The following is a 25,316-nucleotide window of genomic DNA, read 5'->3' on the forward strand; positions in this document are numbered from 1 at the left end:
GTCAGAGGGGGAATTACATCCGAGGGTTTAACAGGAGGCTCGCGCCACGCCCCCTGGTCTACAGGCAGCAGCCGAACAACACCAGCCACACGTCGTTGTTCTGAAGACATTGGACCGGAAGTGTTGTGAACAACAACACAAAAACACAGCCGGCGGCAGAATGGCGATACTCAGCCGTACAACAGTATGTTTTGCCTTTAGAAAAATCCTCTTCTTATTGTTTTGCGTTTCCCTTTCGTGTCTACCGTTTTATTCTTCAGCCAAGAAAAACGACAGACCTATTATTGGTAAGTTTATTATTGACATGGTGTGTCAACATGAAGTTAAGCTAATTTACCTGAAGTCTTTATTAGCTTTATATTCAAGGATTTAAGAGGTGTTTTAGTTTTTTTATGTTAAAGTTCTTTCTTGACAGTCGTACATAACTGTCAAGCCAGTAAAATCACGGTAGACATTTTAAACTGGTTGTGTTTTTCTCCAAAAAGGTGTACTGACTCAAGAAGTCTATTCACCTAAACCGCATCAAACATCTTATATAGCTGCCTCATATGTCAAGTACCTGGAGTCAGCAGGAGCGAGGGTTGTCCCTGTTCTGTGAGTTGTTATTGTCTAACCAACTTCATAACTGTCATTCCTTCAGGTGATAAGAACTTTTTACAACACTCACACCGTTTAAAAACAGTTTAACTGAAACCTAAAACCTCCCCTTTCTCGTTTCTGCAGGATTAACCAGACACTGGAGGAATATAAGACACTCTTCAACTCCATTAATGGGTAAATGTGATACAATATAGTCTGCTGAAGTAACCAGTTAAGCAGTAAGCCTCTGTATGCTGATGATATTGATTATGTGGATGACGAGTTTCATGTACAGGTGTGGACAAAGTAACAGAAACTTTAAGATGCCGTCATAGCACTGCAGTTGTTTGAAGAAGTCCACAATGTTCATTCTCATGCATGAGCATGAGGTCAACTCATGGACATGTATTTCACCATTGCAATCTTACATAATATGGCGTGATTTATGACTAATGCTCCGACTGCAACTACAGTAAATCACCAGTGAATCTCAAGTGAAACATAAATTATGTAATAATCTGCAATTTGTGATGTGCACCACCAATAATAGTGGTATGACAATCATATTTTGTACCCTGCTATTTTTAAGGCAACATTAGGCTATTTAATGATGGACAAGACTCTACCTAACTACCTAAATTGATAGTATGTTGTAGGGTTTCCTGTTATTTTGTCCAATCTGTATGTGTTTTGGTCATGACCTCTTTGTTTCTTTGCTAATGGAGACTTCATTCTTGTGTTTTGCTTCTTTGTTAACAGAATCCTTTACCCTGGCGGAGGTGTCAGTATTATCTCATCTGGTTATGCAAGGGCTGCAAAGATCTTTTATGATCTTGCTATTGAGGTAAAAGTGTAAACCACACAAACAAGCTTTTCTGTGCTGATTACAGATTACGCTGCATGCTGTATATCGTGTTTCAGGCAAACCAGAAAGGTGACTATTTTCCTGTGTGGGGCACCTGTCTTGGATTTGAAGAGCTGACCTATTTGACGAGTGGAAAGACGCTACTCACACGTACCAATACCACCAGTGTTGCATTGCCTCTGAACTTCACTAATGGTATGCATTCCTCTTAATGAACATACTCATGTTTTCTTATCTTGATGGAAATCATCACATTTAAACAGCAATGTATGGATGAGCTCTGACCATTCAGGTTCAAGTCACAACTTTTGAAGAACTGTCTACAATGAGTGGAGTGTTCATTGTTGAGGAAAAGTTTTATAATCTTTTGTTTAAGATACCTAAAAGTAACCATAAGCTAACCCTAATTTCCTTCAGTCTTTCTGTCAGTATCCATGATCTTATAGAGTTATTTAAACATAACAAATACATTGGCAACTGTAGTGAAGATGTGGGAATGCCATAGTAAAAAAAGACACATTTTTGCATCTTTAAAAATAACAAGTCTCCTAAAATCTGTTTTCATGTCAAGGTTGTAGCAGCACATAAAACAGTGGACCTCCTTTTCATTAGCTGCTTTAAATATCTTGTAATATCAAGCAAGAATATCCAGATGCATTTAAACTGAATATATTTACAACAGATTTACAGATCTTATTGCCACTCAACTAATTTGTTTTTATTAATGACCATAATTCTTTGACTCATTTCCAGAAACCAAAGAAAGCAGGCTGTTTAAAGGCTTCCCAGCTGAACTTATGGAAGCTCTGGCCTCTGAGCCTCTGACAGAAAACTCTCATAAGTGGAGTATGGCAGTGGAGGTACGTCATCCACCAAAATTATAATGAGAATACTGTAGGTTTCACTCAACATAACTATTATCATGTAGCAAAGGGTGCAGAGTCTAAAGTGCAAAGATACATTAAGAAATGACAATAAGTTTATGTAAACATAGACAGCAAAGGTGCACTGAAACTATTTTTTTTTATTTCTTTCAGACTTTTAACACAAATGAGGAACTGAAGATGTTTTACAAAGTTCTCTCCACAAATACAGATGGAAAAATAGAGTTTGTGTCAACAGTGGAAGGTAGCTATAAATCATCTTCACTTTATTGGTAAAAGTTTACAGCAAAATAATACTGTAGGGATCTGTTTTAATGAGTGCTTCCTCCTCTCTTATCTCTTGGCAGCGTATGATTATCCGATTTACGGGACACAGTGGCATCCAGAGAAAAATGCATTTGAATGGACAAGGCCTTATATTCCACACTCCCCATCAGCAATCAAAACCACTTTCTATATGGCTGAATTCTTTGTCAGTGAAGGTAAGAAACACAGCAAACTCTATTTCTAGTCAGTAGCTACATGGTCCAGATCTTTGTGAACTGTAAATCTGTCATTGTTTTCTCTCCCTACAGCCAGAAAGAACTTTCACAGATTTGAAACAGAGGAGGGAGAGGGCAAAGCGCTGATATACAACTACAGTCCTGTTTACACCGGGATCAAGAGTGCCTTTGAGCAAATGTATTTTTTCTGATGCCTGTTTGTACAGTGCTTTTCCCTTTTCAACTGCTGATTGGCTGTTTCGGTCACGTGACTTACGAATGTTTACAGATCATTTGACTCGTTTGATTTTGCATTTTGCTGCTCTCTCCATCTGTTGAAAATGCATTCGGACAAGAAGTAAACTGGAAATAGAATAGATTGTAACATTCAGCACACATTTTAATGCAGTGCAGGATTTAAAAAAAAAAAAAAAAAAAAAAGATCATGCTTTATGGATGCTGTAGCTTGGTTTAGATGATACATTTAATGCCATTGCAGACACTGCAGATAATGATATTTTATGGCATTTTGCCTGGTTTTATATGAATATTTATTGTCTGCATTTTGATTAAATGTACAATTATCAACATTAATTTGCAGAATTTCTTAAATCTATGCAAATCAATATTTTTTTTTTATCAACAATGGATCAAATTACTGTGTGTAATGTAAGTGGTTGCTCGTTGTGATGAACCCACAGAGAAGAAGAAGTTCCCCTCAGTTGCATGGAGCATTTTATAATTTTTCAGCTCATTGTTTGGTTTTATGTGAATGTATTTCAGTGAAAAAGCTCTGATAATCCAACTACCTGCTCAGCACCGAACCTCAAACAGTCGGCACCTAGATTGTGAACATAGAGAAGCATTTAGCAGCTCAGACTAGAGCCAGAACATCCAAAAAAAAAAAGAGTTGGACTTCACTAGAAACGTTCTAAAGACTCCTAACGAACGCTGATGTTTATCTCTATGTGCTATAGGGAATGGTTTGCTAGTGTTTAATATGTTTCTACTGTGATAATACTGTAAGTCTGTATGCTTGCCAAAAAAAAAATCCCATCAATACAGCTTTAAAATGTATGAGAGCAATAAAACAAATGACCAAAAACATTGAAGGCTGATAAAATATCTATTTTTTTTATTCTAACATTTACCTTCATGCCACAATCTGCCATCAGTCTCTTTCTATGCTTTGGATAACAAAGTTGAGCATCTTGGAAAAAGTCCTCAACCGCCGGCAAGAAAGTTTGATGTTGCCATTGGCATTTATAAAGTCCACTTTCAATTCAAGGACAGCAACAGGAGAACAGAAATGAGTAGTCAAATGTAACTTCCAAAATGCTTTATGCACAAATAACACTCAGGTAATATTGTTTTGTTATTTTTTTTTTTTTTTCTTTAGAATAAAATGATATTTGAATAACATTTACACATCAAGCTGACGAGACTGGGATCTCAATCACAATACTACTGGAAATGTAATTTATGCAATCCAGTAAGGAAACATTCAAGATGTCAAAATTACCATGTGGAACTGAGCTATCAGGGATAGTGCTGCAAATAACCTCTTAACATGCACTGAAACGTAACACAAATGGTCATTCAAATTAAAAAGAAAAAAAATAAATAAAATGGAAAATTACACTTGTGCCTCGAGAATTCTTCGTTTTGTATGATATGACTCTTAACATCATTTTCCCCCCTTTATATACGATCGTATAATTTCTCGGGGTACAACTCTAATCCCAATGACCTCTTGCCTTCACCCTTGTACGATATATTTACTGATTTATGCCGAGAGTAAGTGACACAGCACTAACAACGAACACTCCTGTCTTGACTCTGGGTATAAATTTTCTTTACTTACCATTCAATAATGTCATTTAAACAATTATGCATGCAGATTCTGTACATTTTAGCTTGGTGTAATGATGTCATTGGTTACACAAGGGGGCAGGGGCAAGTAGTTTTTTTTCAGTGAATTTTTTAAAAACCATTCACAGTTTCCAAATCAAGTGTTAACTTTTGAAAATATCTTTTTTTTTTATTTTTTACTTGTGCTAGAAAGATGTATAAGATGTTTCAAGCTATAGATTTTAAGGAATAGTTTGAGATTCAGGAAGTATGCCTATATGCTTTGTTGCTGGGAGTTGGCCATTAGCTTAGCTTAGTGTGCAGACTAGAAGCGGAGGGGGGGGGGGGCAGCTACCCTGGCTCTGTTCAAAGGCAAGAAAATCTGACGTCCAGGAAATTCCAGCACACATCCCTCTGTGAAAGCACCACTTGTCTTTTTTTTCTCCTCTTTTTTTTTTGAAAGTATTAAACAAACAACATATAACGTGATAATTTTAGAGGTGCTGGAAGGCAGATTTTCTTAAATTTGGACAGATTTTATGCTAAGTTAAACTAATCAGCCTCTAGCTGCAGCTTGATATTTATAGAGTTGGATAGCCTTGTTGAAGTGTATAAATGCAGTCCCGCAGCAGGATGTTTTTTCTGACAAAGTAAGGCAGTAAGGTGACTAAAACAAGTTAATGCTTTTGTTTTGTTTTTTCTTGAAGGACGTGATAAAACTGAAGCGTCACGATAAAACTTGTCTCAAAAGGACAATAACAAACCCATGGCAATTTTTCTTACGTCTTCCAAACATTTTGCCAGTTGGAGAATTCTGTCAGCATCACTGAAATACATAAAACGAGGCAACGAGATGAAACCAACATCAGGGCGAACATATGTACCAAAGGAGAAATGTATACGTAATAGCCGAGTGAATGTTTGTGTGCTATTTTACATACTGTAAGAACAATCGACACAACCACAGTCCAACATGAAAAGTTCTTCACAACTTTAAAAATAGTAACATTTCCTGTATCCACACAATTCCAGACACCCCTTATGAACACTGCCGACCAGTGTTTTTCATCAGGCGTCTGATTTTCATTAATATACAAGCCCACGAGTTATGTGCTATAAGGTGTTCCTTCTCCTTACAGCTTGATAGTCTGTGTGAGAGCTGATGCTTTCTCTCCACTGCTGTTGAGGAGCTGGTCCATCCTGCTGTACGGGAGACAGCTTCCTGTTAAATCAATCAGTATATTCCAAAACATCATGTCAGGTCATCAGTCTTTGTTGGCTCTCTAGAGGGCCTTTTGGATCGGAACTCGGAGCAGAAGATGAGGAATGAGGATGGGCAAAGGAGTCGATCTGTCGTCTGCTGGAAAGGCAGTCTCAGGGTTCAGCATGCGGACACGGGGAGTCCAAATGCAGTGAGTCGAACCAAAACAAATGGAGCAAGAACAAATGACAGTTGCATATCGTGGACGACTGGACACCAGTGTTGTGCTTGGGGCATGTGGACGGAGTGGCAGTTGGTCGGATGGATGGGCAGGAAGGACTTGGGGGGGGGGCCCAACGAGGCCAAGCTAACCCTCGTCTTCACTCTCTTCTTCCAGTGTCTCCTCAAACACTCTTTCAGGTAGCCTGAAGCATTCCTCGAAGAAGTTCACCAGGGACTGGCTGAGGTGCTGCCTTGTTGCTTCGCTGTGAATGAAGTGGCCTTCATCTGGGTAGATCTGAGACACGAAAAATAAGGTGTGAACATTAGTGAGATGCAGCTTTAGCCACAATCGAAGGGGATACAGGTTCATTTCTTGCACAAATGGTTAGAATTCATTAATAGGAGGCTGTCAACAAGTGAGAAAAATCACTTTTGAGGTCTCACTCCACACAAGATCTCTAGATGTTTTCTCAGTGTCATAGCATAAAGAAGCTGGATGCAAAATATGTTGTTTGCTCCAGAAAAGAGTTGCAAGTCACCAGAGGTGCCCAAGGTGAAGTCTTGTTTTGTCTGACCAACAGTCCAAAACCAAATAGATTACATTTTCAGTGCTGAAAAACAGGAAATGCATTTTTTTCCTTCTTCTGTTGATCAACTAAGCAGTAAGTGAACTTTTGGCATTTAAGCTTAATGAGGATATTTTAACTGAGTCATGTTCAAATGTGTTGACCTAAAACGTATTAGAGGCTACTTGAGAAACCAGGTTAAGGCATGTGTGCACAGTAACCTGTCTATCGGTCAGTAATAAACTACAATGAACATTCAGCTGCAGCGTATTGTACATTAATTGGATTAGTCCTAGTGTTAATACAGGATGCCCAAGAAGGTCTGATAATCTCATTATGGGAAATAAAGGCATTGTGTGGGCTAATCCTCTGCCTGCTGTGGTATCCCACTGAGATCACAGAGCTCCCAAAGGTTGGAGAATAACTGAACCAGGAAGAGAAAGACGAGCAGTGAAAATGGATCAGCAGCAGCAGGTTGTAAATAGGAGTGAATGTAAAACCACGTACCTGTAAGGTGTAGTTGGCCCTTTCATTGATAAGCTGGGCGATGAATTTCGCTGTATGTTGGAAATGGACTTTTTCTGGGAAAAGAGAACGAAACAGATGCCAAAATATCAGCTATTGGATGTCTGTTATCTTCATGTAAGATTTAAAAAACAGAACTTTTTTTTTTTTTTTTTTGTAATGCTTCAAAAATGATTTTCCTACCATCAGCTGTTGGATGGATAATAAGAAATTTCTTGTCCATGAACTGAGACGCTCTGTGTGCTAAATTTGCCATCTGAGGAGAAATTCAATTACAATAAATCAAGTGGATACTGCAATAACTATCACAGCTGGAATTTGAAACGTAACAAATGCAATCAAATCTTACTGTGTATGCCCTTGGATCAGGTTTGGGAAGTCCGAGATATCTCTCTGAAAAAGCAGAGGCTGGAGAGGAAAGAGGGTTTCAATTCATACTTGTCTCGACGTCAAAATAAAATCATATTAATAACAAGACTGATATGTAATTTATATCTGCTTGTATGGATGTTTTGAGTCATGGAGGATTTTTCCATATTTCTTTCCAAGTTTTTTCCTCCATATTCGAATATATTCACCCATCTACATATGCTTTAGTCTCGAAGCTGTTGCGCACCGTCTTCATTTGCAATTCTAAACTTATACAGTGTCATGGCGTGTCTCCCACCCCCTCTGGCAAAGCGAGAGAAATCAAACAGATGAGAAATCAGTCACACCGCGACGCCCGGCTCCTCCTTAATTTGCAGTTTCCTGACTCAGTGCGCCTACAGCTACAGCTGCCTCTCTCTCTGTCACTGTCCCGGTATACACAATCCTACATTTCACACATTTTTATTCCTTCGGTAGCCGAGGTGAGGCTGGTGTAGTTAACTTTGTCTGGAACTGTTATGATTGGGGTCTGGCTGCATCTGCGCCATCGCACCGATAAGGTGAACAAGCTCATCTCTCTTTCTCACATACATATTGTACATATATGTAGACGCTGAAATAGCTATAGAGGTAAAGGTGCTAGATTTCTTTCTTTTTTTTTCCATTTTATTACTTTCTGACAACACCGTGGAGCCTTAATGATTATGCAGAGACTATTCTTTGTTTTCTACCTACTGTACAGCAGAGTCTATAGCTTTTTTATATTCAAGATTCACTGCAGGCACAAACAAGCCTTACCATATAATTCAAAGTCGGTGATGGGTGAGAGGACAGCACCACATTTTACAGGAGATTCCTCCCCACTGAGCAACAAACTGGTCACATAGCCGCCGTACACCTGAGATACAATAAAAGCATGATGTTTTATTTTAGTAACTGAACATCCGGTGTTGACACAGGAGCATAGAGTGGTCTATTTAGGGAGATTTTTGGACTCGCTGCAACCTGTTCCTGAGCAGACACTCCTAGAATAAAATAGTCCAGTTCGGATGTTAACAAAGACATACATGATTCTTTCAGCGAAGGACGGAGACTATTCTTACCTTTCCAAAAGCTCCAACTCTGGTTTTGTCAATGTAGGGCTCTTTCAGAATCATACTGCAAAAGATAAACATTGCTTACGGTTAGGTAGAGCTTTTCCATTTTAACTTTTGTATACACTGAAGCAAGGTGTTTATTGCATTATAGCAGTATTTACAAGAAATCCCACTACTACTACCCCTTCTACAGAAGGGATAAAAACACACAACAGCTCAGATGCCGCTGTTATTGTTTTAATGCTGAAGAAACTATTTTATTACTCCTACAGTTATTAAACGTCGAACCACCTCAATGACCCTCCATATTTATTCACCCAGAAACTACTAATTACCATGTGGGTGAGCTTGCTCGTGAAGAGTACAGACCTTCTGTGTATAGTAATGAGAGTGTCTGCATGGCGTATTTTTCATTTGCTGAATGGGTTTTGAGAGGCTTAAGCCACTTGTTTGAACGAGAATTAAAAAATATTTGCTAATTTGCATCCTGATTGAGTGTTTTTCTGTTGGAATGTACAGTATGTAAACACAGATACTGTTTAATAAGCCAGAATACAGTCTGATTAATCTATCATCCTATTAACATTTAAATAAAAATGTACTTAATTTTATTGGCTTTCCAGAAAGTTCAAATGTCTAGAGATAAGTAACCCTTTTAATGTCCCAAAAGCATGTGGAGAAAGGGTTCAAAACACCTCGAAGGGACTCAAGAGCGGATTCTGGTTTGCAGTAAGAAGCTACATATATATATTTTTAATTTCTCATTGAGTGTCCCGCTGCACATACTTGATCGCGTCCTTCTGATCCTGTTCCTCGAACACGCCCAGCTTCTTCTGGATCCTATGCAGGAGGTTGGTGCCGTGGAAGCCGCTGCCTCGTCCATCGCATCGCACCACGATGGCGCCGAAGCTGCTGACCAGCACCGTGGCCCAGTCCATGTGAAACTGCTCTGACACCATCTGGCCACCAGGTGTCCCATCGCTGCAAACATACAACAACCACAGCAGAGCAATAAGGCTTCCAAACACAATATAACGCTTTTTCATAACATCAGTGAAATAGATTTCGATATATTATGAGTTTAATGTGTCTGTCTTGGACTCTGTGGGCACAGAAAATCATCCCCTCGCTGAAAATTGCTTTTCAATGATATTTTTGATTGTTTTTGTGTGTGTGTGTGTAATTTTCTATGAGCATGTCTGGCAGTGAGCTATAATATGCAGGCTAATTCAGAGGATGAAGGAAATCTGAACATACAGCAGACATATCATTAAAAAACAGTTAAATTTAACATTTTTTTTTAGTATTGCAGTGTGTTTAATGTCTTGTCATTCAAAATCTTTGGTGCTTTTATGGATCTTACTGATAATTTTAAGACTTAAACTACTGTTGTGCTTAAACTACAGTATAAAGAAGAAGCAAAGAGAAAGAGGGACAGGCCTCTGAATAAAACACTTCAGTTAAAAAGTTAACTGTATTCAAACTAAGACTAAAGGCACAATGTTCATAGATAAGCTGTCATGATCACTTTCGTAGGATTGGAAAATGTGCATACAGGAAATTGTGTTTTTTTTTTAGTTTTCCTAAAATGTGCAGGCAGAGCATTATGGGCCAGATTCTGCAAAGCCTAGATTAGAGTAAAAGATAAGTCACAGGCTTGAGGAAAGGGAATGCTAATGAAAGGATGGGGGTGGAGAGGATAAGTTTCCTCATTCGCAGCGTAATTATTACCCAGCTAGAGTAGAGGACAAAGCAGCGTGTCTCTGTGTTAGATTAATATGTCTGATTAAAACTCCATCCTCATATTACTCAAAGGAAAGCGTGGATACAGGTTGACACTTCTAACCGACTCAAAACTTTTTCCTTTGTGTGAGTGTGTGGAAAAAGTGTGCTCATACATACACAAGCAGGAGCAGCGGGTAGTGTGATGTGTCCATGAAACCGGCAGGTTTGAGGATCTGCATCGATAAGGCTGTAACGCAGATACGAAACAACTGGCATGAATGCTGTTTTAGGTTCAGACAAACTATGATGTATATTGTTATCTGAATATATTTACAGTCATTATTCATGAGCATAAAAGTATATACTGTATGTACTTCATTTAATGGAAGTGCTGCTCTATAAAGAACATATTTGAGTGGTAGAAAATGATGAAGAAGTGTGATAAAGGAAGCTAAATTGGTATTATACTGTAATTAAAACATTATAGTTTAGCATACTGTAAAGCACTATATTTAATTTTAGGGTTTTGGAAATTTCTCCAGCTGTCAACCAATTACTGTACATTGTGTGTCTTTTATCGTGACTGTGACACATACTGTAGTCATCCATGTTGATCTCCTTGTACTCCACAATAGGCATCTGCATGGAGTCCAGGGTCAGCCTCAGGTTCTCATTGCTCTCCAGTTTATAAACTTCTGCAATACCTGTAGACAGCAAATGATCGACCGATGATCAGTTTACCATTTAGAGAGTCTTCATGTATGAACGTTTATCTGTGAAAATTATTCTTGTGATCTCCGGCAACCCAATTATGGCAAAAAAAAAGCTTCTGGTAGGTGTAAAGAATATTAAATTTGGCATTCTCATATTCCCCTGTTCACTTGAAAAATCTGGAAATTAAAACCTGACTGCACTGCGTTGACACTGAATATGATTATTACTGGATTTAAAATAAATATTTCAAAATTATATTCATCTATTAATTTAAATTAGGTCATTTGGGAATATGTGTGGAGCTGTGCACTAAAATACATAAAACAGCTCCACAGAATATCTGAACCTTTCATCCTCCCAAACTTTCAGCATGAAAAAAAAGAGACATGACTGCTGCTGATACTGTGACCTGGATTCTCTTAAGGCAAACTTCATGTCTCGAGAGGTTGTCCTAAAAAAGCAAACCAGATGTACTTAACAGCGACAGCTGATTTGCGCAGCACTTACTTATCATCCTTGGCTGCTATGACTGCTGTAGTCAAAGAAGAATCAGTAAACATTGTATGTTGGGAACGGTTTGTGTAAGCGGTCAAAAGGCAGCATCCAGGAGGGAAATCAACAGACGGCTACCAGGACCGGCCATTCTGACAAACTCAGATAAAACCTGTCAGGCTTCCAGAGGAAAACTTCAATTAAACCTTCTGAAAGGGAGGAGATGAAGAGGGACTCTGCTTGGATTACTGACAGGAGCCGTACACAAGAATCATTTCTGTTTGAATGTAAAGACTAATTCTGATATGACCATGTCTCAGTCTATTGCTGTGAGTGTAGCAAACAATTTATTAGTGTTATTTCACCTGTCATAGTCTGATGTCATTTTAAAAGTTTAAACAAGACATTTTGTGATCATTGATGGCACTTAGCATATTTTATATATATTATGAGTCAGTCATGCTAATTTCAGTGGATTTTTAGCCCTGTTAAGGTAGAAAAAGCCTCTAAGAAAGAACACCGTTGTGAATATGATGATTTCATAAAACTAGGTCACCTATGTAGTAGAAATATGCAATTATTTTTGAAATTGGTGCCCTATGACTAGAGAAATCTGAGAAAAAGACTCCCCATACAGCTCGTAAGGGTACAGGGAATCTAACCCTACAACAACCAGAATGCTTTGCGTGCGTCCCGTCCAATCAGACTGACTGACTCTACTGAGGTGTTTACAGCCAGCAGAGCAGCCGTCAGCAAAGACTGAGCAGTGTTATATCTCGTAACTGAGGCTTATTTTCATTTACAAAACATTTTTCCTCATCGAGTCTGGATATATCGTACCAGCGTGCAAAGATCATAAAACAAATGGCGCGCTGGAGTCAGTTGAGCTGCACAGCTGTCAAAACACCTCTGAATCTACCGTCTCCATTTGAACTTGTTTTGGGATGTTGGGATAGATGAAGGGGTGAAAGACTGCAACCAAACACTGTTTCTTTTACCTATTTTTGACAATTTTTTATCTATTTTGATTGTGCTCAAGCTGGATGCAGCCGCAAAACTTAACTTACAGCTAACTTAACACTGTCACTGTTTGTTGAAGCATGGAGTTTTCAGTCTGTCTTCATTCTCTCTGACGATCCTCACTGGTCACTGGTCGATGCTGCAAAGCTACCCCGGTTGCAGCGCCTTTCGGCTGCTGCTGTAACGTAGCTCCAGTGGTGATAGCTTCTTCCTCCACACTGTTATCTGACTCCACAGCATGATATTCGACCTTGTATCATGAAACTATAGTTTTCTTCTAAATATGCTGATATTTTAAAGTATTTAGTCGTGTGATATTTTAGAGTCTGCTTTTCCCTATCACTGGCGTAACACTGTAGGCGGAGTGTTTTGGGAGACCCACATTTAACAGTTCTTGAAAGCACCACTACAGAAAATGAGGAAATGTAGTTTCTAGTCTAAGGCAAATTGGACTTTTGCCAGCAAAAGAGTGAATTAAAGTTTCCCTTTAAATGGTGGCCAAAAAAATCTGGGAAACATCACTGCACTTACAATAACACTGTTAAATGGTTAAATACATCAACATAAGCCACAGTAACAAAATTTAATTGCTGCTGTCACAGCCCGGCTCAAGGGGAGGACAAAGAGGAGAGGAAGTCAAGAGGTCTCTCACGCTGCATTTACAGACTTGTTTTAATGCAGCCGTGGTCAGGGAGGGGCCGTCATATTGGTAAAAAGATGACACTGACTGGCGCACACACACAGTGCAGTAATCACATTACAGTAGGCTGATATTGCCAATGGGCAGGTCATAATTTAATGAGCACATCCTTTGTGAAGAGTAATGTGATTACCGCCATCATGCTGGACTTGGCTCATAGACAAACAGTGAGTCAGGTGGTCATTGTGTGCAACAGTGGAAACACCGCAGCCCCATTTTGACAAGGTCATTTTCAGTGCATTTATTATGCTTATGTGTACAAGGTTACTTGTAATGTCTTTTAATATAATTTAGAGTCTTGTAGATGCGCATATATTAGATGGTGGTAATACTCACTCTCTCGGTCTTGTGTCTCACTTTCTCCGTCTCTCTGTGTCTTGTAAATGGATACAAATGGGATGTCCGGGCCTGAGGAAAACATCAGAAAGTTTAAAATAAGTGGGGCTGTTCTATTAGGTATTGTTTTTATTTCAAAGTCACCAGTGACTGGGAAACTTTCTGCACAATTTCAACTTCTCTGTTGAATGTTTTTTTTATATAAACTACTGTGCACTGCTATATTTTGTGACTGTTTAGGCATCAGCAAAGTCTGCATTCATCATCAAATGCAGACTAACGCCTAAGAGTTTTCCAGTGATGACACACAATAAGAAAAAAAAAAAAAAAGTAAAATCCAGAGAGAGACATCCCAGATCTTTTGTCTGGCAGACAAAGAGGCAATTCTTTGCTTATTCGATTTATGTAATGCAATAGCTGGAATAGCTTTTCCAAATCTAGGCCACAAACAGAAACAAGTCCCTCAAGCTAAGTCCTAAAACCTCAAAACGGGGGGGGGGGGGGGGGGGGGGGACTGCAAATGAAGTGATTGATGCACTTAGCAAATTGGGAACACAGTACAGGAACAATGTGGTTTGCGTATGCTGAGAAATACAGCAGCCTCCAGCTCACTCCCCCCCCCATTTCTTCTTCCCACTCTCACTTCTTGTGGTAATGATATATCGAATAAATTCTTGCAGGCAGGCTGTGAGGAGAGAGCTGGATTAAAAAAGTATGAGGTAGAGGATCACTGACCATCAGTGCACAGCGGTGAGAGTTTGGTTTGATCTCAGTTTATTGAGTTCATAGTAAGGTCCGTAGGTGATTGAGACAGTTGTTGGGTCAGTGATTAAATATTCAAGATATCGGGCTTCAAGTCAGGCTTAAATCACAGAAACTTTCTGATACTATGGGCCATGCTATGACATTTTAATATTTCCCTGATATTTAAAAGTACTTTGCTTGGCCATTTGGTATTTTCAAGCCCAAGATACCGCACATTGATAAAAGGTGGATGGAGAGGCACAGCAAGATGGGAGTTTTACCTTTCTTTCTGGTAAAAGTCAGCTCTTTGAAACTGCTGTTTTCAGCACAATGTCACTTTGATTCCTCCAGTTAATGCAGACTTTACAGAAATGTGCAGCTACTACAGAACAATGCTAAGTACAGTAGAGTAAATTAACTCTTCAAACAGTAGACATCAAAAGCAGTGACATAACAAATAGAGATGCAATGATTAGTTGATTAACAGAAAATTAATCCAACTACTCTGATAATCGATTAATAGTTTTGAGTGATTTTTAGGGAAAAAATATCCAAATTCTCTGATTCCAGCTTCTCAAATGTAAATATTTTCTGGTTTCTTTAGTCTTCTGTTAAACTAAACATCTTTTGTGTTGTTGGTTGGGACATAACAACATTTGAAGACGTCACCTTGGACTTTTTCACTAATTTCTGACATTTCATAGACCAAACAACAAATTGATTAATTAAGACAATAATATAATAACAAATATATGTGTAATGCAACCATGGCAAGATTGTCAGTAATCCTGTTTATTCTGAGCTAAACATTATTGAGTGATTATTGTGTTGAGGTTTATTCTGAATATCTTCCCACTTGAAAATGGAAAACTGCTCACTTGGCTCTTAAAAAGATATGAGACAACTATTGTGACTGGATGAGAGGATAACCACATCCCTCTGATTTGTGTGCTCTGCTTTAGCCAACCTTTTTTGCACATATCCCTGTTTGCTGACCTTGCACACAAGAACTTTATGACTGTGCTATTGAAATAGAGCCCCCATGTGTCTACATAAAGTGGTTACCTTGGCAGTTGAGCAAGAAGTAGCTCATATTTTGGCTGAAAGAGCCGCTGATGTAGCCACAGCTGTCAGACAAGGCACATGACAGACAGCGACGGTTGAATGAACCAAATGTGTCCGCACTATGGAAACAAAAAAAAGACATTTAACTTATTTTTCATCCGAATAAGCAAACTGTACACCTATTTCAATCCAAAAAAGTCAACTGCTGATACAGTATAGAAAACATTGGGACAAACATTACCTGTACAGATGCCTTCGCTTCGGACCATCTTCAGTGCTCAAGAAGTATCTATGACGAATGAAACAAACAAAAAAACAAGGATGTAATGTTAAAACAGCAATGTATATATGCACAGTACAAATCACAGTAGTTTGTTTGGTCATATTTATGAGTTTAACAGAGCTGTGTTCACCACTCAGCTTGCAGGATAGAAAAAAGCATCTGGAACATACATGCACTGACCCAGCTGCTCACTAGAATAAATGTTTCATAAATGAATGATGGAGCAAAAAAAAGGGGATGAATCCTTTTAGAACAGAAGTAGGCAAAATTTTACACCCTTAGGGAAGAGGTTTTTGGGTATGAGTTTGTGAAGCCACTTCAGCGCCGGGTACAAAGAGTTTCTGCATGTCTTTGAGCGTGTGAGAGCAGGTGTGTACATGTTAGCTCGCAGTTTGATCACAGTTGCCTTGTGGCCTGATGTGTGGGTGTGAAATTATCTGGGAGTGATGGGGATGAGTCACATTCCTCATGGGTGCAACAGAGACGCAGCGCTCTTTTATACCGAGCACATTCAGAGTGGTGTATTGTGTGGGATTGTATGGGTAGGTAACACACCATGAAGCCTGCAACAATACACAAGCAGTTGTCACAAAATCCTGTCTCAGAATATACACAAGTCATAGTTTATTAGGATTATGCAACTTGACGATAAACATGAGTGGTCATTTGGCTGCTGGACAGCAACAGTCAGCTTCACTGTGATCTGTTCATGGTATTGAAACTCTATATGAAAGTTTCAGCACCATGGAGAGAGACAGAGAGAACCTCTGCATTCAAGTGTGAAGCGTCTCCCTCTCTGTCTCTGTCCATGGTGCTGAAACATCCAACCCATTCTCTCTTTTAGAAAAGCTTTACTGAAGCAGTAAACACATGTACATTTTCTTCCTTTTAAGTTTTAACTTTTTTTTTTTCCTTTTTCTCATCACATGTAGCTAATTAGTATTTTGTTAAAGCAGATATTTTGTAATGTCCAAAACATATTTTACAGGATTTACAATAAAAACAAGTTTAAAAGATGTTTTCTGATGCAAAATTATTCCAATAATAATCTTTAGTGTTCAAACTGTGTGCTGCTCATGCTAGCTTTTTCTGCATGTGTTACCTTAAAAGGGTTTAGCTAAAGTTACAGAAACTGGGATAACTTTGATGCCCCTGCATGCAAAATCTGTAACAGGAGGACAGCTTGAGAAAACCTGATAAATGTCCAACAAGATAATGCTGCATCCATATGACTTTTGTTTGCTTGTAAGTAAACAATGTGGACCTGCATAAAACTACTGTAAAAGTGTGATTAACTGCAGCTCTTTGCTGTGAGTGGGGTGGTGTTGGTCTGGGTGGTGTGTTGGTGCTCACATCAGCTGGCTGTCCTCATTGTACGCCAGGACTTGGGTGACATCCCAGTCTCCAGACGTGATGGACTGCAGCGTGTCTGTACTGGTGTTGGGCTTTGTGTGCAGAGAGATAAACAGAAAAATAATGTGGTAATTTTACATATAATGACAAGTTCTTAAGACAATAAAAGATTGCATTTTCTAAAGTCAATATCACATAGCACAGGCTATCGCCCAATACTAAGTTTCCAAGATTAAATGAAGTTAGGTTGAAAAAACATTTCTCAAATGAAAAATATGACATTTATTCTTGTAACGTTGTTGCTGACAAGAACATAAAACACACTATTAATTATCATTCAGGGCACTGGCTATCATAAAGAATATTTATTAAGAAAGTAATGACTACTTGAAAAATGTGTGATAAAAATGATATTAAAATGTTCTAATCCAACATAAATCGAGAGCGTTTTGGAGTGAAAGTTGAAGTCATATTCTTGTTTCATCATAATTTTATATTTCTCAATGACAAACTCAATGATGTTTCACATTAGCCTTCCTCCTTTATCAGTTCAAAGTTTCATCCCTGTTCACTAATTCTATGTAATACAGGACACATGGATAGTATCGTACCTGGGAGATGGACATGGAGATGTGGAAGAACTTTCCCCTGCCTCCTTGAGGAATGGCGCGGGTGAAAAACAGCTTCAGTCCATCTTTGGAAAAAAGAGGCCTCTCATTCTAAAGACAAAGAGGAGGTGATTAAAATAATTTACTTAGTACAATATAAAAAGTCATAAAAAGTCCCCCCCACAACTAAAGACCATAAAAATGCCATAAGCTACAATTAGTAATGACATGCTAAGTTGCGTGTTATGTAGTTGAGGAGCATCATATAGCAAATAACAATTTCACCAAACAAATTCCATTAAAAACAACAAAAACATGTGATGATTACATCCTTATATATCTTACAATATGTCATTTTGATAAAAATAACGATGTCCACAATGAATCCATGTCTTAACAACTGTCCACCAAAAAGTAAATTCTGTTCCACAAATAAAAAGTTACCCTTTAAAAAACAGACCTTTTGCAACTTGTATTTGGATGTGTCATCACTCTCACCTGCCTATGGAGCCATCCTTCACTTTCATCCTCATGTTTCTGTGAAGACAAGTTGCCAGTTTTCAGTTTGCACATGAAAGAAAGAACAGGGTCGCTGATCCATACAGTACACCACACACAACATACACACACCGGACTGAGGCGTACCTTCGTGCAGACTCCCGTTGTGGCCTCACACAGTGTGAGTATAGAGATGTTCTGGGCTCTGTTCAGCCAGTTGATGGCCAGTTTAGTAGTGGTGGCCCATTTCACCATGGTCACGTAGTACTCACTGAAAAACAGAGAGAAATTATTCAACAATTAACTTAATTTACAATGCAATGTTTGCAGCAGCATTAGGATTGTGAGTGGGTAAAATTAGTGAGACAGAAATATTAGAAAATGACTTTAAAAAGTGCCAAAATATTTCCATTTACTAATTGTAAAGTATGATATAATTTTCAAAAGGGATAAAACTTTAATAATGTCTTGCAGAGAAATTGAGATATTGGAGCGTTCAGTATAATGAGCCACTGCGAAGGAGGATGAGGAAAAATAGTGTATTAATACAATTAGAGCAAATGGGGACATTAGACTTAATGAAACTAAACACGGGACCACATTAAGCCAAAATGTATCAGTATCTATACAGAATATGCAAAACGGCAGGAGCTGAATGCACTCGTAGAAAGAACATTAAAACAATATGCCAACTTATATGGCGATAGAAAACGATTTAATGGAGAGATATTACACACATGAGCAAACATATGAATATTAACAAAATATCTGAATTTATGATAGACAGATTTTCCAGTTTGTACTCCTCACCCTATCCTGGGATCATCAGGTCTCCTCATCTCGATGGTGTGAAGAGGACCGTTGAGGTTCACGACATACAGAGTGATGACTGGGTTCTCCTCACCAGCCTGAACACGACGAGGAAAATGTTTTTAGTGAGAAATTAGACCCATATAGTCACTTCTAGAAAAAAGTAAAAATGAGAGAGAATAACTAATCCAACCTTAGGGTAGTGGTACTCTTTCCCTATCGGGTAGGGCGTGCCTGTGAACATGGGCAACTCCATCCTTGGCACCAAGGTGTCGTTGATCGTGGCGTATGCCAACCTGGCACCATCTGGAGACCACCAGTGGGCAATATGGGACTGGAAAATCTCCTCTGAAATAATCAGACAAAAAAAAAAAAAAAAAAGGCCATCAATCATAAAGACAGTGAATAAAAACTCAAACAGCAGAGGCAAGTTAATAACATGGCTGCAGGCCAACACAATCATACTGCTGTTATCTGCCGGGGTTAATAGGTGTTCTGGGAAAAATATCCTCTAAAATGAATTAAACGCTGTATCATTAGAAGTACATTTTGTTTCGTACTCACCATCTTTTCAAAGGAAACTCATACAATTGTTCATGCTGTCTCCAACTGGCCAACATTTTATGTTTTAAAGTGCCAAACACCACAGTACCAAGCATTAAAAGTAGCTCCTCACAAACAATTTCATCAACAAATAGGATTGTTACAAATGAATATTAGTAAAACTTCCTTGCAAAAAGTTCAACTCTGCCCTTTCAGCAATACACTCAACTTACTCTTGCCTGACCTGTTTGCTATATTTGGACACTCGCTTTCTCTTTCTCTCTCTCTCTCACTCTTAAACCTACACACACACACACACACACACACACAAAGTACCAAATGTTGAGGTCATAAATCACAACAGCTTTTAATCTCAGTACAGCCTATCGACCAAAAAAGAACTCTGCAAAATTTCCTAGAAATGAACCAAACAGCTATTTTTCACAACTACACAGTGTACTTTACCAGATAACGGTGGTTTTTGGGTTGTTGTTAACTCTCTCTGTGTGCTTGTGTGTGTGTGTGTGTGTGTATGCATAAATACCATTTTCAGCTACAACACTGAAACTCACTTTAAATCATTTCAGACGACTTGCAACCGAGAGGGTTCCCTTGAGATACCCTGTACCGGTGTGTGTGTTTGTAATTATGGAGCCATCACACACACACACACACACACACTAGTGTTCCATAGACAGAGAGAAAATAATGGGGGACAAGAGCAATCTAGGCCCCTTCATTTCTGCTACTACACACAAACACACACAAATGCCTCTGTCAACACACAGAGTCATTAAGAAATTATGCAAATAAAAGCTCACTGAGGGAACTTTTGACAGCATAAAGCATGGCCACGACAATTCTACTTCATTATTAAGTCTGTGGCGACAACGCAGACGGCATCGAAACTGTTCGGCTTATTGTTACAGCGTGCCATTAGCTACGTTTATATCAACTTTTGCAATTAAAATTTCATTAATGCTGTTTATCTGAAGGACTGGGTGCTGGCTTCAGGGAATTAACAGACATCAACTACCAATTAGCATTTTCATTAACTGTGCACGCTTGGTGGAATTACTTGATATGCAGCATCATTTGACAAACACCCTCAGTACATACACTTATGTACATTTGTTCTCTAATGCAATTCTGTAAAGGCAGCAGAGCACTGTTTATCATACAGTACCTTTCCACTGTATGACAGCCTTAAACTAATCACAATGCCAGGCATCTCTATGCATGTGTCATAAAAAGAAACAGAGCTAATGGTTGCATCCTACTGTTTGATGATGAACAGAGCAACACAGCACAGCATTATGCTGCATTTGCTAATAATGAAAAAAAATAAAAAATAATATGAAAATGATTTCCTGCATGGCTGGTTCCGCTGCTGGCTGCTGACTGCTGACTTCACCACCAGCAGCTTAAAAAGCCTCCCATGTGGAGTGGAACAGCTGGGCTGTGGGATCCGCTAGTCAAGGACAAAGTAGTTAAATTCCTAGAAGCTTATGGATATGTACTGTATGTGGTAATAAAAGAAACTGAACGGACAAAAGAGAGAGGGAGTAACAGCAAGAGAAGGGAGTGTAAATGAACCACTTTTGATGAGCTGACTCATTTTCTTTCTCTTAAGTCATATGATCCGATCTCCCCTCTTTCTTCCAGTCGCCTCATCGTGATGATTACCAGGTGAGCTGTTGCAGGCTCATCTCCTCTCTCTCCATGTTCTCCATCCAGCTGTGCAGACTATATTATTCACTGAGTGAAGGATATTATTAATGCATGAAATACCATGGAGTCAAGTGGCTAATGGGAAATAATGAATGCAAGGTGACTGATTCAGGCAGACTGAACTAATGAGAAAAAGAAAAGATAATCAAAAAGTCCCAGTAGGTATTTTCTTAATTTCTTGCCATTGGTAGAAATGCGAAAAAGATGTGAAAAAAAATGCATATTGGAGATGTTGGTCGTATGGTACAATATTACTGTAGCAGATGATTAAGATGACTGTTCCTATATCATCGTCTTTCCAACAGAGGGCAGCAGTGTCACATGCTGAAAAACACAAAACAGAGCAGCAGAACAAGTACAGAGAGAAATGCTGCTTTTTCTCTGGGTTGTTAGTGTCTGATGCAGGTTTTAGGTCACTAAGATGTGTGTTTTCTTTGTCTAACTTCTTGCACTCTGGACATTTACAGCCTGTAGTCCACCTCACCGATCCCAAAGTAACACTTGCATCAATTCTGTGGTCACCTCTGCCAACTAGAAGTTGAGACAAAGCTAAATCCAAGAAAATCTGGCTTGACTTAATTACAGCAACTGCTTAATTTAAACCATTTACCATACGAAATCACATCAAATGTTACTAAATCTGCTCGTCCTGGTGAAATATATATGTCACTAATTTTCTCAAGTTGACAGCAGAGTCACACCCTCCGCCTGGCTCGCTGACAAGGAAACTTAAATTGTTTAGATGATCAGACATCTACTGTAGATTTACAGCCAACATGCCCAAAAAAAAAACATGCAAGTAAAACAGCTGTCGCTATAAATACAGTACAGTTACCATTGTGCTGACTGAGGTGACAGTGCAAGTGATAATTGAGCAAGAACAGAGAAGCATATGATAAAGCGAGGTGAGATTTTGCTGAGCGCCTACAACGCCTCAGTTTCACTCCGAAGAGAACACTCATAAATGTTTAAGGATGAAAACAGCTATTACAGTAACTTGTTTCTGCAGGTCTATATTAAGCAAACAGAGGAGGAGAAGAAAGTAAATGAGAGGATTTAGCTCTCATGTACAGTATATATTTATCCTGCAGTAGCACTGCAGACAAATTGTACTTACAGTGGCAGATTTTTGCCCAAATGTTTTTTTTAGGGTTATGGTTATGGTTAGGGTTATGGTTAGGGTTAGGGTTAGGGTTAGGGTTAGGGTTAGGGTTATGGTTAGGGTTATGGTTAGGGTTAGGGTTAGGGTTAGGGTTTTTCTTTAGTGTTGAACTTTTCTCTTTTCAGGTGATGCCACAAATGAACAACAACACATCACTTCCTGTCCAGGCTGAAACATTGTGCAGAGTTGAAAAAACTATAAATTTGTTTTTGCTTCATGATTTCAAATGATAATGAAGAGTAGAAGCCTTTAGGATGTTATATATGTTAATTAAACTATCAATGCATTTTTTTTAAAACATTCCTAAAGTGAGATCCTAAAATAAAATCGGAAAATATGACAGAACTAATGAATATTCTTACAGCTACTGGAGACGATTCTGTTTTCCCATTGTTTAAAATCAGTATCCTTACTTGTAGCTTGCCTGACTTTGACAAGCTACAAGTACGGCGACATGGAAACACTAGTTCTCCAAAAGTTCTACAAACCAATTTGCAACTGTGTGCTGTGTCTCACGTCAGTTTCAACTTGTATTCCCACCAAAACCAAAACATTTGTATTCCCTTTATTAATCTTTTCCTTTCCAGCATACACAAGTGTTGATTATGTGGTTACTTAATGCCCTGCAGGCTCAGCCACAAACAGAGTGATAAACAGAAACAACCCTACGAACAAGCCTCTTGATGCAAACAGTCATCTAGCCAAACATCTATGGGGCAAACATGACTCAAAGCAACACTGGGTTTTTTTTTTTTTTTTTTTTTTTTTTTATCTCAGCGCACCAGAGCCCAATAAACAGCTGTTTCCTCGGGCTGCGTCACACTGCAGGATGTGTCAGTATCAGTACAGCCTCAATAATCAGACAGCCGACAGATGACAGAACACTTGAGACTCTCCTGAGGCGCTGCGGACGATTACACACAGCTGATGGGGCTCTTGGCTGTGTCTCCACTTTTTAAAAATTTTTGCTTTTAATTTTTTTCTTTTCTCTCGTCTCTTTCTTTATTTCCTGCGTGCACACACTACAAACATGCACACACACACACATATTCAAGGATTAAGACAGAAATGCAAACCAGAGGATATTCTAGCCAGGGAGATTATTTGCCAACCTTTCACCCTTTGGCATCAAATCTGCCGTGCAGCGACAGGCAGAGCTTAAGACCTCATTTCTCCTCAGCGGCAGTCTGAGCCTCAGCTTGACCTTGGCCAGAGCAGAGCCCGAATCATTAGCATGGAAAATCTTCTGCCTTGCAGTCTCACTGATGAATGTAAACATTACACAACCTGGCACGACTTCTAAGCTCCCCTGCAGATGCTAGCATCACCACTGGGCTGTTGCCAAATCTATTTACTGGCTTATAGACCTTTTTTTTTTTTTTTGAAAAGGGATTTATCTAAAATGAATGAAACAGACTTTTAGTGTATTAGCAAAAAATAAAGAAATAACACCAGATAAAAATAAATGAAGACATCATCATCAGCTGCTTGGAATGCATTTTGTCATTTTAACTACCAAAATGCCATCAGCATGTAATTGTTGAACATTTCATTCCCAAACCACTGGCGTTACCATGATGCTATAACAGCCTCTACTCTTCTGGGAAGGCTTTCCACCAGATTTTGGAACCTGGCTGCAGATATTTGCTCCCATTCAGCCTCAAGAGCATTAACGAGGTCATACACAGATGTTGGGCGATAAGGGGTTTGGAGTCGGCATTGTAGTTCATCCCAAAGGCGTCGGATGGGGTCGAGGTCAGGGCTCGCTTTCTTCCACACCAAACTGGTGGCCAAAACCATAAAAAAAACAGCCCCACACCACACAGGAGTATCCAGATATGCTGTACAGTAAATCGTAATATCAAACACTGTGTGTTATCTTGAGATAATAAAATAACTTTCTCCTCCGTTATCAAACTAAAGGAGGACTTAAAGTTTATCACACCATCGCATAAGCAAAACACAATTCAGTTGTCCCACAGCACGCTCTTATCTAAACATTAACCAGCACATTCTATATTTTATCTCTCAGTGAAAGATTTATCCGGTCAGTAAATGATGAGTGTAAATTACCAGGCCTTCAGCAGAGCATAAATATGAGTCAGGAGGTCAGACGCTGCAATATCGCGCTGATTAATGTTTAACTGGCCGAGAATAAATATTGCTCCTGAAGGATGGACATGGTTTCAAATGTCAGCCTGGCTAATGCACAGATAAGAGGAGCTGTAAGTAGACAACTAAATAAAAACAGACCAGGTCCTGCAGGGAAAAGCAGCCACACGGCTCTTGTCCTGGTGCTCTGGTAACCTCAGATAACCTCCGTGTCACAGCTACTAAATCCTCCTAGGTGGCATTCAGTCACATTATCAGACAGATATGTAACAGCTTGTTGTATATCATAAGCTGTCTCTCTTTTTTTTTTCTATCTCTATATCTGGCGCTCCCCATCTCCCTCTTGCGCCGTTATTAAAACACTGTTCCACTGGAGCGGAGAGTGCACCCAGAGCGGCAGATATAAATTCATTAGTTGAATGCTAACACAGTACCTGTCCCTTTTTTTACTTCAAGGCACATAAGTGAGCTTTGATCGGTGGCGTTGACGCTCGGAGAGCAACATGACATCTGTATCAGAGTGTGTACGACGCACACCACCGCTGAATTAATGCAAATCAACTGATGTAGAACATTCATTCATTTTCGGGGCTGTGTAAAGCAAAAGCAAATTGACAGAGTTTCCATTTTAATTTACCTGCAGGAAATAAAGTGGTACACGCCGAAAATACTAATGTGGCTGCAAACACTGGGGAGTCATACTGTCTCATGTCATTACTTGCTAATACATGTGTTCCTGCAGAGTATTCAGATTATAGGAATGGGAGGAGATGGAGAGC

General features: G+C 39.1%; 2 protein-coding genes across 8 annotated transcripts in view; one reads left to right on the forward strand and one right to left on the reverse strand.

The window, feature by feature from the left end:
• Nucleotides 1-48: 48 nt before the first annotated feature.
• Nucleotides 49-3,917, forward strand: ggh (gamma-glutamyl hydrolase (conjugase, folylpolygammaglutamyl hydrolase)). Its single transcript, XM_044340336.1, has 9 exons — nucleotides 49-287; nucleotides 486-594; nucleotides 724-774; nucleotides 1,339-1,423; nucleotides 1,501-1,639; nucleotides 2,198-2,304; nucleotides 2,482-2,572; nucleotides 2,676-2,810; nucleotides 2,904-3,917. Exons 1-9 carry the CDS (start codon nucleotides 161-163, stop codon nucleotides 3,020-3,022), a joined length of 963 nt encoding a protein of 320 aa, XP_044196271.1. The 5' UTR covers nucleotides 49-160; the 3' UTR covers nucleotides 3,023-3,917.
• The window catches only part of LOC122972910 (dipeptidyl aminopeptidase-like protein 6), a 199,548-nt gene continuing 178,007 nt past the window's right edge, over nucleotides 3,776-25,316 (reverse strand). For all 7 annotated transcript variants that reach the window (XM_044340331.1, XM_044340332.1, XM_044340333.1 and 4 more), the window contains 18 exons: nucleotides 19,183-19,337; nucleotides 18,990-19,087; nucleotides 18,327-18,450; nucleotides 18,180-18,218; nucleotides 17,685-17,792; nucleotides 17,074-17,165; nucleotides 15,679-15,726; nucleotides 15,438-15,556; nucleotides 13,629-13,700; nucleotides 10,963-11,070; nucleotides 10,544-10,613; nucleotides 9,428-9,622; nucleotides 8,648-8,702; nucleotides 8,343-8,442; nucleotides 7,525-7,583; nucleotides 7,359-7,431; nucleotides 7,158-7,231; nucleotides 3,776-6,379 (listed from right to left, as the gene is read on the reverse strand). In XM_044340331.1, the coding sequence (XP_044196266.1) occupies nucleotides 6,230-6,379; nucleotides 7,158-7,231; nucleotides 7,359-7,431; nucleotides 7,525-7,583; nucleotides 8,343-8,442; nucleotides 8,648-8,702; nucleotides 9,428-9,622; nucleotides 10,544-10,613; nucleotides 10,963-11,070; nucleotides 13,629-13,700; nucleotides 15,438-15,556; nucleotides 15,679-15,726; nucleotides 17,074-17,165; nucleotides 17,685-17,792; nucleotides 18,180-18,218; nucleotides 18,327-18,450; nucleotides 18,990-19,087; nucleotides 19,183-19,337 (1,739 nt within the window). In that variant the 3' untranslated portion in view covers nucleotides 3,776-6,229. The remainder of the gene's footprint in view (nucleotides 6,380-7,157; nucleotides 7,232-7,358; nucleotides 7,432-7,524; nucleotides 7,584-8,342; nucleotides 8,443-8,647; nucleotides 8,703-9,427; nucleotides 9,623-10,543; nucleotides 10,614-10,962; nucleotides 11,071-13,628; nucleotides 13,701-15,437; nucleotides 15,557-15,678; nucleotides 15,727-17,073; nucleotides 17,166-17,684; nucleotides 17,793-18,179; nucleotides 18,219-18,326; nucleotides 18,451-18,989; nucleotides 19,088-19,182; nucleotides 19,338-25,316) is intronic.

Source organism: Thunnus albacares, chromosome 21, assembly GCF_914725855.1.
Source record: "Thunnus albacares chromosome 21, fThuAlb1.1, whole genome shotgun sequence".
Classification (NCBI taxonomy): Eukaryota; Metazoa; Chordata; class Actinopteri; order Scombriformes; family Scombridae; genus Thunnus; species Thunnus albacares.